The sequence below is a fragment of the Pogona vitticeps genome, chromosome 1 (assembly GCF_051106095.1).
Source record: "Pogona vitticeps strain Pit_001003342236 chromosome 1, PviZW2.1, whole genome shotgun sequence".
NCBI classification, from domain to species: domain Eukaryota; kingdom Metazoa; phylum Chordata; class Lepidosauria; order Squamata; family Agamidae; genus Pogona; species Pogona vitticeps.
In genome coordinates this window covers 53,189,446-53,204,982 of record NC_135783.1, presented here as the reverse complement: position 1 = coordinate 53,204,982, position 15,537 = coordinate 53,189,446, and the positions used below count along the sequence as shown (strand labels likewise).

Below are 15,537 nucleotides of genomic sequence, written 5' to 3'. Positions count from 1 at the left end.
GATAGTGCATCCTAAGAACTGGAGATTACAAATGTTACATGCCATAAGAGAACTTGTTTTGTCTGAGGTTATTCTACACAGCGGAATTGAAATATTCTGATGGATTCAAAGAAGTGGAACAAGTCTGTAGAAACATATTCTTATATATTTTGTTGTTGTTGTTTTTGCAAAAGGAATATGATTTCTCCAAAAACACTCAATTTCAAAAAAACAAACCAACCAATTTAATATATTTTTTAAATGGAACATACGTAGTTTTATTTTTAAAAAGGTTATGGAAATAGACACAGATTTATTTATTACTTTTTCTTGTGTGTGTGTGTTTAGTCGTTTAGTCGTGTCCGACTCTTCGTGACCCCACGAGCACGCCAGGCCCTCCTGTCTTCTACTGCCTCCCGGAGTTGTGTCAGGTTCATGTTGGTTGCTTCGCAGACACTGTCCAGCCATCTCATCCTCGGTCGTCCCCTTCTCCTCTTGCCATCACACCTTCCTAACATCAAGGTTTTTTCCAAGGACTCTTTTCTTCTCATGAGATGGCCAAAGTACTGGAGCCTCAGCTTCAGGATCTGTCCTTCAAGTGAGCATTCAGGGTTGATTTCCTTTAGAACTGATAGGTTTGTTCTCCTTGCAGTCCAGGGGATTCTCAAGAGCCTCCTCCAGCACCACAATTCAAAGGCATCAATTCTTCGGCGGTCTGCTTTCTTTATGGTCCAGCTCTCACTTCCATACATCATGACAGGAAAAACCATAGCTTTGACTATTCGGACTTTTGTTGGCAAGGTGATGTCTCTGCTTTTCAAGATGCTGTCAAGATTTGTCATCGCTTTCCTCCCAAGAAGAAGGCGCCTTTTAATTTCAGGGCTGCTGTCTCCATCTGCAGTGATCATGGAGCCCAGGAAGATAAAATTTGACACTGCCTCCATATCTTCCCCTTCTATTTCCCAGGAGGTGATGGGACCAGTGGCCATGATCTTAGTTTTTTTGATGTTGAGTTTCAGACCGTTTTTTGCACTCTCCTCTTTCACTCTCATTACAAGGTTCTTTAATTCCTCCTCACTTTCTGCCATCAGAGTGGTATCATCTGCATATCGGAGGTTGTTGATATTTCTTCCGGCAATCTTAATTCCGGCTTGGGTTTCTTCCAGTCCAGCCTTCCGCATGATGTATTCTGCATATAAGTTAAATAAGCAGGGGGACAATATACAGCCTTGTCGTACTCCTTTCCCAATTTTGAACCACTCAGTTGTTCCATGACCAGTTCTAACTGTTGCTTCCTGTCCCACATATAGGTTTCTCAGGAGACAGATAAAGTGGTCAGGCACTCCCATTTCTTTAAGAACTTGCCATAGTTTGCTGTGGTCCACACAGTCAAAGGCTTTCGCATAGTCAATGAAGCAGAAGTAGATATTTTTCTGGAACTCTCTGGCTTTCTCCATAATCCAGTGCAAGTTAGCAATTTGGTCTCGAGTTCCTCTGCCTCTTCGGAATCCAGCTTGTACTTCTGGGAGTTCTCGGTCCACATACTGCTGAAGCCTACCTTGGAGGATTTTGAGCATAACCTTGCTAGCATGCGAAATGAGTGCAATTGTACGGTAGTTGGAGCATTCTTTGGCACTGCCTTTCTTTGGGATTGGGATGTAGACTGATCTTTTCCAATCCTCTGGCCACTGTTGAGTTTTCCAAACTTGCTGGCATATTGAATGTAGCACCTTAACAGCATCATCTTTCAAGATTTTCAAGATTTTCACTTTTTCAAGATTTTCACTTTTTCTTGATAAAATGTTTTTCCTTCCTTCTTTTCCTTCATCAAGAACCTATACATTTTTTCCTACATATGCATCATTATGACTTAGATTAGCTTGTGTTTTGTTGCTATAAAATTGCTCTAATGCTTAATATCTCTTCCTATAAAAATAAAACACCGTGTATGTGTATTGATACAAACATGTTCCAGAAGGCTTTTAATTGAAATAACATCAACTGTGGGTCCTGATGGCAATTTTAATTGTATTTTAATCATTTTAACTTTTATTGTATTTTAATTGAATTTTAATTGTTGTAAGCCGCCCAGAGACCTTTGAGTAGAGTGGGCGGCATATAAGTTAAATAAATAAATCAATATTTATAAGAAGATATGATATAATTTTAATTCTTTCTGTGTTTTATTTACAAATATAACTAAGGCTTCACTAAATGGTCATAAGTTAATATTTTTAGTGTCAAAACATGCTTTTAGGGTAACCAAAACAGCTACTACGCCAAAGTCTCACACATTTCTTTCATAAGATGTTGATAGATCTATGTGTGGTATTATATTTAAAAGGTTTTCTTATGCTGTTCATATATTTTCAACCGATCAAAGAGCATGTACCCAAGGTGATGATATGACACCACCATAGTTCAACAGTATCAGTGCTTTGCGTGTACTGTATATGGCCTCACATTTAATCTACAGCCATTCTCAATTCTGAGAGAGACGTACTTGGACAGGCCTCTGGCTGTGACCATGAAGAATCATATATAACAGAGAAACAAGGTGTTGTCTCACATATTATCAATATGACGGAGAGACCAGGTCTCAGAATGTTTTTTTAAAAAAGGATTCACTCCACCTTGAATAGCTGTTTTTAAAGGTATAATAAATCTATTTTTTCAACATCCTGTCTCTCCTTCATTTGGTCCCCATGGATGTTTCCAGTGCCCCTTGCCTCCTGCAGCATCACTGCCAGTCAGAATAGACAACTATGTGCAAGAAGGAGCATGAGAATGACCAACAGAATTACAGTGGTGCCTCGCTAGACAATGATAATCCATTCCACTGAAATCGCTGTTTAGCGAAATCATTGTCTAGCGAAAAGTATTTCCCCATTGGAATGCATTGAAACCTGTTTAATGTGTTCTAATGGGGAAGAATTGTCATTGTCTAGCGAAGATTGGCCATAGGAAAGCCGCTTTGCGAACTGCTGTTTAAATTGCTGTCTTGCGAAGCTTAGGTCCCGAAAACACCTGTTTGCAAGCACGGATGGAGCTGTCAAAATCATCTAGCAAAAATCAGTTTGCGAAGCAGGGACCAAACATTGTCCACCAAAATTCCCCCATAGGAATCAATGTTTTGCGAATTGCTATAGCGATCGCAAAAATCCAATGTCTAGCGAAAAAACTGTCATGCGGGGTAACTGTCTAGCGAGGCACCACTGTAGCTTTATTGGTAATGTCAGAAAGTGACTTGAGAGTGATGGTAGAAACTGAAACATTACTAAAATCTTTTTTTTCCCCTTTAGGGCCTGCTCTCACAAATATCTAAAAGGGAACTGTCTTTCACATCTTGGGTTCAAGTTACAGGAAGTCATTTCAGTTGAATATCTGGAAAAACTTCCTTACCGTTAGAGCAGTATGGCAAAGGAACCAATTATCTTGAGAGGTGGTGAGTGCTCCAACACTGGAGGCATTCAAGAGAAATTTAGACAACCACCTGGCAGATATTCTTTGATTTGCACACTATTCCTGCATTGAGCAGGGGGTTGGACTCGATGGGCTTCAAGGACCCTTCCAACTTCATTCTTCTATGATTCTATGAAAGTTGTTGAGAAAAATTCTGCTTGCCCTTCCCTTCACACATTTGCTTTGGCTCAGCCATACACGCAACATAAAATAATGAAAACTGAGGGGGGAGCGGTATAGATATCTTAATTATTCCACTATTTCATGTGGGCACTAGATGAAGTATTATCTGCATGTTAGTACAACACAATGTATCCAGTGAATAAGATATATGAATTGAAGTTCTTTTTTTCCTAAATAAACACTCCTGTCAGTAACTGCTAGAACATCATTCTGCATAAAGCAATCACATTGGCATGTTTCTCCTGGGCCAACTAAAATGGTTCTTTGAAGCCAGTTCTTCTCTGACATGCTTTGTTCGTAAAACGAACACTGCAAAGGATGTCAAAATAAGCTAAAAGAGACATCAGCATAATCAACAGTTCGGGTTGATGATGATGTCCACCAGGAAGATGTTGATAAACTGATACATGCAATGCCACATAAAAGCATGTTTCATGTTTCCAATAGCAGCAGTGCATTTTCACACTAGAAAGACAGACGGCAGGGCAGAAATGGGCACAGCCGCTCTCGTTTCAGATACTGGGCAAAGCTACGTACACCTGCTACTGGTATAAAACAAAACAACCCAACAACTTCATGTAATATGGGACTTCCTCAACCACTCTGCCTGACAGGGGCTGCCAGCCATGACAGTAGTTTTCTTCTGTCTATTTTTCACCTCAACACTGCTTTTTGCTTGAGAGGTGTTTAGCACATTTTTTGTTGTGGTCAACACTAACAGAATAACAATTGTTCAAGAATAACTACTGTAACTATTGTTTAGTCACCGTTACTCTTTTCTTGTATGGAAGAGGCCACAGATATTGCAATAATTACTTTTCAGTGAAATTAGTTTTCAATGAAATAGCTCAATGGTTCAGGCATCTGGCTGCCGAGCTAGTGGTTGGGAGTTCAATTCCCCACTGTGCCTCCTTGACAGGGGCTGTGTTTGATGATCCATTGGGCCCCTTCCAGTTTTGCAGTTCTAATATTACTGAAGGGAACCCAAGTGACTCCATGATGGATTTATGTATGTGCAAACAAGACTGGGTGGGGATGGTGAGCAACTGCCAGCTCATGATCAGGAGATTGTAAGAATGTGATGGATAGAAGGGAGGGCTCAGGAGAATGGGTGGCACAAGGGGGGATGCTATAACTGTTTAAGGGTATAAAAGGGGGGGATTGCTTGTTTGTAAGTGCAGAAATTTCGAAAGAGACTGTCGGCCTGTTACTTTGCTCAACTGATTAAAGAAACGTTTTCCAAATCTCCCGACTCAATCTCTTATTGGCCCTTAGTGTGAGGCCCCCAAGATGGAGGCCTTGGTAGGAGTGCCGTCGCTCCCATCGAGGGCCCAACACACTCAAACATCCCCACCTCCTACACCACCGCGTCGGGAAGAGAAGGGAGTGGAGACCCCTGACTGGGGTAAAGAAATCTCCGAACCCCCTACAAAGAATAAAGGGGTAGATACCAGTGACCTGGTACCGGTTGTGAAAGAGTTAAGCCTGGCCCCTGGCCCCGGGGGAACTTTGGCGAGACGGAGGGGGGAGGAGATTGAAGCGGCGGTAGTGGATATAAGGGAGAAGAGGGAAGATATACCGGGCGGTTGGGAATGGATCTGGATGGAGGATCCATGGACCCACAAGTGGGAACAGGTGCGGGTCCCACACGAGGAGGCTGAGAAGACAAGGCAGCTAGGGCTTAAGCCTCGTCCCTCGTATTGGGGAGAAACGGAGACCAAGGAGTGGAGACGGAAGCTAAGGGAGGAGCGAGAGGCAGTTGCCCGTGAGTTAGAGAGGAAGAAGGCATGGCATATAGCCGAACTGCAGAAGTTGGGGGGTTTCCCGGGCCCTGGCTGGCCAACGACGGAGAAGGGTCGTCTTGGGGGGACTGGAGCGGGGATGAAGAAACCATTCCCTTGATTATGCTGGAAGAAGAACTGAACCCCATTCCTGGTGCTGTGAAGCCTTTAACAGGACCATGGAACTTGGAGAACACTAACCTGTTTATAAACAGTTTATGGACACCTTTGAAGCCAAGTGCAGAGTTGCAAGAGACTTTGAATCCCTTTTTGAACCCTCTTCCCCCCAATGTTGATGTTGCAATAAATACAGAACCGTTTGACTTGTTACCACCATCTCGTCCTTTATTGGAGGTACCGACAGCCCCAGAAACCGAACCTTCACACTTAGGGACTGGTTTGTTAAGGGCAAGTCTGAGGAACAGGCCTCTACAATACCCTTGGACAAAAAAAAAAAAAAAAAAAAAAAAAAAAAAAAAAAAAAAGAAATCCAAACACAAACCAAAGCAGTGAGATGCAGCAGGCAGAGCTTAAAATATAAGAATTCCCAAATCACAGACAAAAGTCTAAGACAATGTTAAACACACGTGGCAAACTCCTGAAGGAGGCACACCGGTGAGATTTCTTTCTGCCTCAGTTATACCATTGCCTCTGTGGAGTCCTAAACTGAAATGCATTTTGTTACTTGAAGGTTAGGAATATGTTATCCATTTGCCAAGCTATGGCAGAACCCTAATTATTCAGAGCACCTGATGTGGCTTTAAGTATTCCCAGAGGGGGAAACAGAGAGTCAGAGGTGTAGCAGCTGGCCTAGAAGTCAACAGAAGTCAACAGACTTGGATTCAAATCCTGCTCAGTCATGAAACAAATTGAGTAACTTTGAGCTAGCCACAATCTCTTAGTCTGATCCACCCCACAGGATTGTTACAAGAATCAAGTTGGCACAACCAGAGACATGTATGCTATTTTGAGCTCTCTAGAGGAAAAAAATAGGCTATACATGTAACAAAGAAAAATAGCATTTGGCAACTTGAAAGGTAAAAGAAACACACAGAGAATAGGCCAGTGACGTCTTGGCCAAACATTATGAAATAATTCACACCTATGCTTTAAATCTGACACTGAGCATATAATGCATAATTTCAAGTAATTTTTCTTATTGCATTCTGTAATTGATAATTCAGTTGAAAATCCTGGCTTACAGCTCAGTTGGCAATAAACTCAGCTCATAGCTGCTTTTTCTCATACTGTATCTCCATTTTTTGTTTCAATGGAGTTGGGGGGGGCAAAATTAAAAACAATAAAACAGCATAGCAGAATGGCAACCAGATAGTCTTAGCAGCTCATGTACAAATTCCAGTTAGTGCAGTCCAGAAAAACAGCTGTGTCACTGTGTTCTATACATCAAGAGAAGTGTTACTTGAGAAAACATAATTTTTATATTGTAATTGTTTTAATATTTGTGCTTTTCAAAAAAAAATTTAACCACCTTGAGAGAGAAAAGCAAGGTAGAAAATACAGTAAATAAATTTGCCATCCAGCATTGCTACTCTTTCTTCATTCACATTTCAGAGGGAAAGCACACATTTTTCCTAATGCACTTTTTACTTGCACCTAAGCACGGTTGTTACGATTTTAATACATTCTAGGTTTTCTGCATTGCCCCATAGTTCTCCAAATTAGACTGGTGACATTTTAAAAAATTTAAACACACAATTGGAGCACCAGCTTGCTTCAATTAGCTGGGAAAAGCTAATGAGATTCCTGTAGATGGGAAAGCTAGTAGGAAAAAGCTAGTACTTTAATAGATGGTTATGGATAGTAAACCCTATGTGTTTCAATAGAAACATAGCTGGACTTAAATAGCTCTTAGTTATAAAGTGTCTCATCTCTGGAGGTGCCATGACCGTAGCCTTAAACTTAGATACTAAGCATAAGGCCAAATACTCATGTTCTTCACACAAACATACCCCGACGCCTTCCTTGACTCCAATCTTCCTTTTATTGAAAAGAGTTCCTACACTACATCTCCCCAGAAGCATCAGGTATGCCAGGCCAGGTAGAGAAGACTATACAAAGAGGAGGAAGACTGGCATTCAGGGCAATGTATTGACTTCTGTGAGGATGGTGAGGAGGACCAGTTGACACCAGTTGACACCAGTGGTCTATGTCACCTCCCCACACCAGTCAAGGAGTTTCCTATAACCAGCTCACCTGGAGAGTAGCTGACAAGGAGCTGGGGGTGGGGCGAATAGAGAACTGACGGGGAAGATTCTAGGGAGCAGTGGGGGAACCCCTAGTGAAAGGAGATGAGGAAGAGAAGATAAGGAGGGCATGGACTGCTGGCAAGAGAGGAGCCAGAGTGGGAGGCCTGTGAGGCAGAGACGGGAGTGAGTGCAACAAAAGACGACCCCCGCAATGGCTGGGAGCTGGTGGAGAGGGAGGAAGCTGAGCATCTGCACTGGGCCAAACCACCATGGAAACCTTCCTTCTGGAGAGAGAGCAGCAGAGGTGGGAGACTTTAAAGGGCCAGAGATAAGTGAAAGAGATGTACCTGCTCCACCTTGGGAATAAGAGTGGTCCGTTTGGACCAGATAGGCGGGGTATAAATCAAATAAATAAATAAATAAATAAATAAATAAATAAATAAATAAATAAATAAATAAATAAATAAATAAATAAAAATAATAATAATAATAATAATAATAATAATAATAATAATAATAATAATAATAATAATAATAATAATAATAATAATAATAATAATAATAATAATAATAATAATAATAATAATAAGAGTCTGAAGTCCCACAACCCCAACCTGTGGATATAATCCTGCCTGACCTGGAACAAGGAGACAGGGAGATGATCGTCTGTGGAAAGGTCGGGCTGGTGATTAACTATCCCTGCTGCAGAACTCCCAACCTTGGGCATCTCCAGCGCATTCTCCAAGTTTTAGAGTAATGCGGATGTACCCTCTCAAGAACCTCAAGAATAAGAGGGTTAAAGCACCTGTTAAAGAAGTTATTAGGAACAGTTAAATGTTGAACTTCTTTGTTTGTACCCTATTGGATCCAAGTTAAATAAGCCCATATTGATATAACACTTTGGTTTCTGCACATGGACGGTTGACAGGAAGACAGCTTAGTGGGGCACATGGGGGTCACTGGAGGCAGTTGCAACCTTTCAGCTTTCACCCTCTTCAAGAGTGGGAGTACTGTTCAAGAGGTGTAGACTGGATGACAGGAACTCAGTCGCCAGTCTTTGTTCAAGCAAGTGTGTTGAATAATGCTGTGGATGGTCATAGCATGAAGATTTTCAAATGACTTTCAGATGTTCTTGTCGCTTCTGGTCTTGAAGCCTATTCTTGTGCCACAGAAATATGGCTTTACTGGATTTTCCCTTACTCAGTCCATTGGTGCTTGCCTGCCTGCCTGCCTGCCTCCCACCCTCAGATTTATATCTTTCTTAGATTTCATATTTGTTTTGGAACTTACATTATTTTTCAACGAAAAACATGGAAAATCAGCAATCAACTCAGACTGCACTCTAGAAACAGTAATTGGGACTATTATAAACTGCAATTAAGAGACCTGTATCATAATGAAAAGCAAACAATTTTGAAGAAGGTAGCAAGAAGGAATTTTAATTTTTCTGAACAGTCAGGAGACTTTGCTGAATGAGATGGACTGCCATGTGAATATTTTGGCCGTGAAACTGAGGATTTTTGGATAACATAGCACTAACTTCAGTGCCATGTGAAGCAATCCTTTTTGTTCTTTTTCCAACACATGTTTCAGAACCACTAAAAGGTTCTAGAGTAGAAACAACAGGAAAGAACAATAATAAGATCCAAAGACCTAAATAGCATGTATCCTGAAGTCCTTCTGAAAGAATAAATACGCGAGAGTTCAGCACCATGCTTAAAAACTGATTGTTTAAAAACCTATGTCCCACTTCTTTTTCTCATCTTAGTTTTCACTGCAGTTAAAATGAAATATATTCTCAAACCTCTCTAGTGCAGAAACTTACGTTTATTACATGAAAATGCAGTAACTAATCATATATGATCAAATCCTTTTCCAAAGCATAAAATTAATCAATATACCACATATTTATAATTTAAACACTTATTCTTGCACTTTTTTTTTGGATGCCATTTTTTTTTCAACATGGCCGCGCATTCAGGTGCTGCAGCTCAGTGCTCTTCGACTTGGCGTTCTTTATGGATGTTTTTGTGTGTATTATCTTGTGTTGTCTATACCTCCGGCGGAGTGAATATACTCTACAGCAATTGTGAACTTATGAGGATTGGACTGCAATGTAAACAAGAGATAACAGCTAAGTTTATTTGGAAACATGGCATACCATCAGAGATTGCAAGGTCTCCCGGCTCTCTGTGGACTGTAATTCCGGCAAGAATGAGAGTGAGAAGAAAAAGAAAACGAAAGGAGAGGAAGAAGAAAAGGGGCTGCAGGGCTGGTGTTTTGTATAGGCTGCAAAAACAAACGAAGCGGCTACCACTCCCAAGTCTCTTTCTGACTAATGCCAGATCAGTGGCAAACAAGATGGATGACTTAAGGTTACAGGTCTCCTCAAGTAAGTTTGTGAAAAACTGTTGCGTGTTGTTAATCACTGAAACCTGGCTGAACCCCACTATTCCAAACACTGTTATTGATATGGAAGGTTTTTTATTACATCGTTTGGACAGAGACAGGAATGTGGGGAAGTGCAGAGGAGGAGGATTGTGCGTGTTTGTTAGAGAGAGCTGGTGCACAAACTCAGAGATTATAACACGTCATTGCTCCTTGGAGCTGGAATATCTGTCTGTTAAATGCAGACCTTTCTATCTCCCACGGGAATTCAGCGTTGTTATTATTCTTGTTGTTTATATTCCACCGGATGCAAATGCGGATTTGGCGCTGGGTCATCTGGGCGATGAAATTGGCAACTTGCAAAGTAAATTTCCGGATGCTGTATACATTATTGCAGGAGACTTCAATCATGTAGACCTACGTGCGGTCCTCCCTAAATTCCATCAACATGTAAGGTGTGCTACTAGGGGGTTGAATACCTTAGATAAGGTCTACACGAATATTGCAAATGGATACAGGATATTACAATTGCCACATTTGGGCCAGTCTGACCATATGTCCCTGTTTCTAGCTCCAGAGTATATTCCTCTGAGAAAACAGTCAGGGCCAGTAGTCAAGACAGTGAAAAGCTGGCCGGAGGGAGCAATGGAGCAGTTAAAAAACTGTTTTGAACAGACGAATTGGGAAGTTTTTGACCATCCTGATTTGGAAGAACATACAGCTGCAGTGTTAGGGTATATGGCACACTGTATTGACACTGTCACAGTGGATAAACGTATCCCTGTTTATCCCAATCAAAAACCTTGGATGACCGGGAAGGTTAGACGCCTGTTGTATGCTAGAAATAAGGCTTTTAAGTCTGGGGATGATCTAGACTACAGTGCAGCAAGAACAAACTTGAGGAGAGGCATTAAGCAAGCTAAGGCCGAATACAAGAGGAGAATTGAAGACTGCTTTCTCAGCAATAACATGAGGCAAGTTTGGCAGGGGGTTCAACAACTAACAAACTACAAAGCAAAAAAGGTTTCCTCGGGCGGAGGCGTGGAGGTGGCTGAGGAGTTGAACAATTTTTTCGCTCGATTCGAGATCGATCAAACTGAAACTGTTCGTTTGCCATCATTTACTCAGCAGAGTCCTCCCTTCATTGTGAATGAGCAGGATGTGAGACAGACTATGAAGGTGGTTAACTCCAGAAAAGCAGCTGGACCTGACTTAATTCCTGGTCGGGTGGTAAAAGGCTGTGCTGATCAGCTAGCCGGGATATGGACTGTAATTTTTAATCGATCCCTGACACTATGTGCAGTTCCTGTCTGTCTCAAGGCTTCCATCATCGTTCCACTGCCTAAAAAGTTGCCTACAAACAGTCCGAATGACTATAGGCCGGTGGCACTAACTTCAATCTTAATGAAGTGCTTTGAGCAGTTAGTTCGGAAATATAGTATCTCCTGCCTTCCTGATTCCTTTGATGGGCTTCAGTTTGCTTATAAAGAAAATAGATCAACTGAGGATGCGATTAATAGTGCTTTATATGGTTTTATCCCACTTGGAAACACAAGGGAATTATGTAAGAATGCTGTTTGCGGACTTTAGCTCTGCTTTTAATACCATTATACCCAACAGATTAATAGTCAAACTTAAAGATCTAGATTTTCCAGATTCTATCTGTCTGTGGATTTTGGATTTTTTAACAAATTGTCCACAAAGGGTTAAACTGAATGACTACATCTCTACTGACAAGATACTCAGCACTGGCACTCCACAAGGTTGTGTCCTCAGTCCACTACTGTTCTCCATTTATTCATCGGATTGCACCAATAACCATCCCAGTAATAGGATTATCAAATTTGCAGACGACACTACACTAGTAGGACTTATTTCCGGGGATGATAAGTCTGCGTATCAGGATGAGGTATTACAGCTATCCCGCTGGTGCAAAAAAAACAATCTTCTATTTAATATCCAAAAAACCAAGGAATTCATAGTGGACTATAGGAAAAAAAGAGCAGACATTCAGCCACTGTATATAGATGGAGTTTGTGTGGAACAGGTGGTTGAATGTAAGTTTCTTGGGACCATCATAACAAATGACCTGACTTGGAGTGCAAACACCGATGCGTTAATCAGGAAGGCGCAACAACGGTTGTATTTTCTAAGGATTCTTAGAAAACAACAATTGACTGAGAGTTTGTTAACCACCTTCTATCGGAGTTCGATTGAGAGCATATTATCCTAGTGTCTCTGTGTATGGTTCACAAGCTGCACAGTGGCAGAGAAAAAGGCAATTCAAAGGGTGATTAAGACGGCCCAAAACATCATTGGCTGTTCACTCCCCTCTTTGGAAGAATTGTTGAAGAACAGATGTAAGAGGAAGATATCTAATATACTGAAAGACTCCTCTCATCCGGGACATCAGCTCTTTGAACTATTGCCATCAAGAAGGAGATTCAGGGTATTGAAAGCAAGGACAAGCAGATTCAAGAACAGCTTCTACCCAAGTGCAGTATTGAGTTTAAATGCGGGGTCATAAGTTTTTGGTGGAATTTTAATTGCTGGGAGAAACGGGGTATATATATCTGTATGGTGAGTGTTGTGTATATTTTAACTTTTTTGTAGTGGTGTTGTCCAGTTCTACCTTGGGGAAGAGCACCTCATTTCGTTGCACCCACTTGTGAGTGCAATGACAAATAAATTTCTTATGTCTTATGTCTTATCTCTTACTTCTAGTTACAGTACAAATGCAGGAGTAGCTTTATGGACCAGTAAAGAAACCATACAAACTGATAGCTTTCATAGATCAGAAGTCCACTTCCTCAGACAATGTACCAATGTTACAACAATTTCAAAGAAAAATAAACTGATATGTAAGCTTGCTTACATATGCTGTTGCTTAACCATGATTTACAAAAGGGTAGCCACAATCAGCAGGTACCTACAACAACACTCCTACATATAAGAATGACCGTGTTTGTAAGAAGATATTGCTAGGAGGGAACATTATAAAGATCTACAATATTCTGCATGGTAGGGAGAAAGAATTTATTCTGTCAACCAGGGAAACCGAATTGTGAGAAACGAAGGGCTTATTCACACAACAGATATTTTAAGTATGAAATCCATTGACACAAGAGACAGTTCACCATTAAATATGGCTATAAAAAGAGATTAAATGCACTAATGGAAGAACTTTGACATGATTTCCATATATGATAGCATGCTTTTGAATAGCAGTTATTGACGGACACCATCAAGGGACAACTGTTGTCCATATGTTTGGTGGATAACTTCCCATTTGTACCTGGTGGGCTGGTGATATGGGGAAACAGAATGTTACACTGGACAGAACACGAGTCTGGGAAGCAGGGCTTTTTTGTGTTCATAAAGTTTCTCAAGGCCAATCTATATATCTGTGCACCAAGTCTGCTTAGAATTTTCCAGTTCTACTTCTATGGACATTTCAGTTGTGTACATATTGTCTGTGAGAAGACAATGTCTTGGCTCAAAGAAATATCCCTCCAGTAACAGTCAACATTCAGTGGTTACATTAAAATTAGCAGAGCTTTTTAAAATAAAAATCCTCACTAGAGATCTTGAAAATTAAAATACAGTGGGAAATTAGTTCTATATATTTTCATGAACTCAAGAGGAAACAGTAGAATTAGAAATTTAAAATTGAACAATTTACACCCTGAAAATTACCAGATACTAGGTACAGTAGTACCTCAGTTAATAAAATTTATGTGTTCTACAGCAGTGGTCCCCAACCTTTTTAGCCCCATGGACTGGCTGCGGAAGGAGGGGCACCCCCCTGTGGTCATGCACATGTGCAAAGGAGCAGGGGTGCTTGTGCGGGTGTGCTTGTGCATGCACAAAGGGCAGCATGGTGCTCAGGGGGCACTCATGCGCATGCGCAAAGGGGTGAAGTGCTCATGTGGGTGCAGGTGCACGCGCACAAGCGCAAACAGGCTGTGCGGGGGAAGTGTGGGGGGGTGGGGGAAGTCTGTCTCCCCAGCCCGGTCCAGCTGAGGCCACAGCCCACACAGGGCCACAGACCAGGGATTGGGGACCTCTGTTCTATGGGACATTATGTAAAGCGCAAAAAATTGTAAACCAGGACGCAGCTTGCCATAGGAATGGGGGCAGCGCTATAAACCTCCAGGCACAATGCATCCTGGGAAAACTTTCTTCATAAGCTGAAACAAACAAACAAACAAAATGTAAACCGAGGCATTATTTTCAATGGATTTCCATTTGTAAACCAAAAATTATGTTAACCGAGGCGTTTGTAAACCGAGGTACTACAGTATATTCAATGTAAGTATTTTCTATACATAGATACGGAAGTATATACTTTTTGCTAAACTTCACTACTTGATTGCATACATCTTACACAAGAGAAAGGGCAGCAAAGCTGAGATAAAAATATTCACATTATTACTTTTCAGCTCACAGTTTACTTCAAAACAGATCATCATTACCTGACAATGAGCATCACAGTATCTTGCGACTTTGCACTGAGAACACCGAAGCAGCTGCTTCTTACTGTGGACAGGGGGATATAAAAGCAAGAAAAAATAATTATTTTCCATATTAAAGAGAACAATTTTCAATTAAATACATTTCAATTTTAAAACAATACACAAAGACAGATGCTAGAATAACAGATCAGAAACTGGAGAGCATTTTTCAGGCCAGGTTCAAAATATATTAGGCTGTTTTTTGGAAAACAGGGAGAACAGAATTTAAACCACTGTCATTTTGCAAGATATAGAGACTGCCATACAGTCTGATGGTATGTAACCCTAGGCTTTAATCCTAGCAAATTGTATTGTTTGCAATTATGGCCTATGAGTTTTAGCCATTTGGGGCCTGGTTCTTCAGCTGTGGTGAAATTGCAGTGAGAAAAAAAAAAGCCATGATCATGTTCCCACATTATGACCTTCAGACCAAAGCTAGTTGCATCACCTCTAGGTTAAGATATGAAACTGGCTGAAGTTTAAAAATGGTGCATTCAAACAACTAAACGTATTTTTCCCCAAAGTGGTATATTCAATAGGGGGGAAATAGTTTCAACTTGAGCTTTCCTATATTTGACAGACCAGGAGGTAATTATATTAACTCTACTTGACTATCAACAAACAATAAAATTTCTGGGGGAACAAAAAGAATGACTGCACAAAATTAGGTGACTATTTGGAAGTCGTTCAAGGATGCTCATTCCCAGAGAAGCGTGTCAAGCACTAGGGGACAACGTATGGCCTATGGAACATATGCAGGCTTCTCCCGCCTTGCTTCCATATTTAGGGGCCCTGCCATACTATCGATTTCCTATGTGTTTTGTTTGAAAACACACCCTTTTCTGTTGCTGGTGCACTGAATGTTGATAGCATGGAAGCCAGAGGCAGCTCCCTAGCCTATGCAGTCCCCCCACTGCTATATATTGTTCATCTTGGTACATATGATTGTCTCTTCCTCTGAATCTGATATGCTTGTTTGTGCTCATACTGTTTTTGCACTGTGCATGCAAACAATTCATGCTA

The 15,537-nt window shown here is 41.0% G+C and overlaps 1 protein-coding gene across 3 annotated transcripts in view; it reads right to left on the bottom strand.

Annotated features, from left to right (window-relative positions):
- The window catches only part of SMYD3 (SET and MYND domain containing 3), a 506,262-nt gene that overhangs the window by 432,729 nt on the left and 57,996 nt on the right, over positions 1-15,537 (bottom strand). For all 3 annotated transcript variants that reach the window (XM_020787921.3, XM_072992853.2, XM_072992847.2), the window contains exon 2: positions 14,476-14,539. In XM_020787921.3, the coding sequence (XP_020643580.3) occupies positions 14,476-14,539 (64 nt within the window). The remainder of the gene's footprint in view (positions 1-14,475; positions 14,540-15,537) is intronic.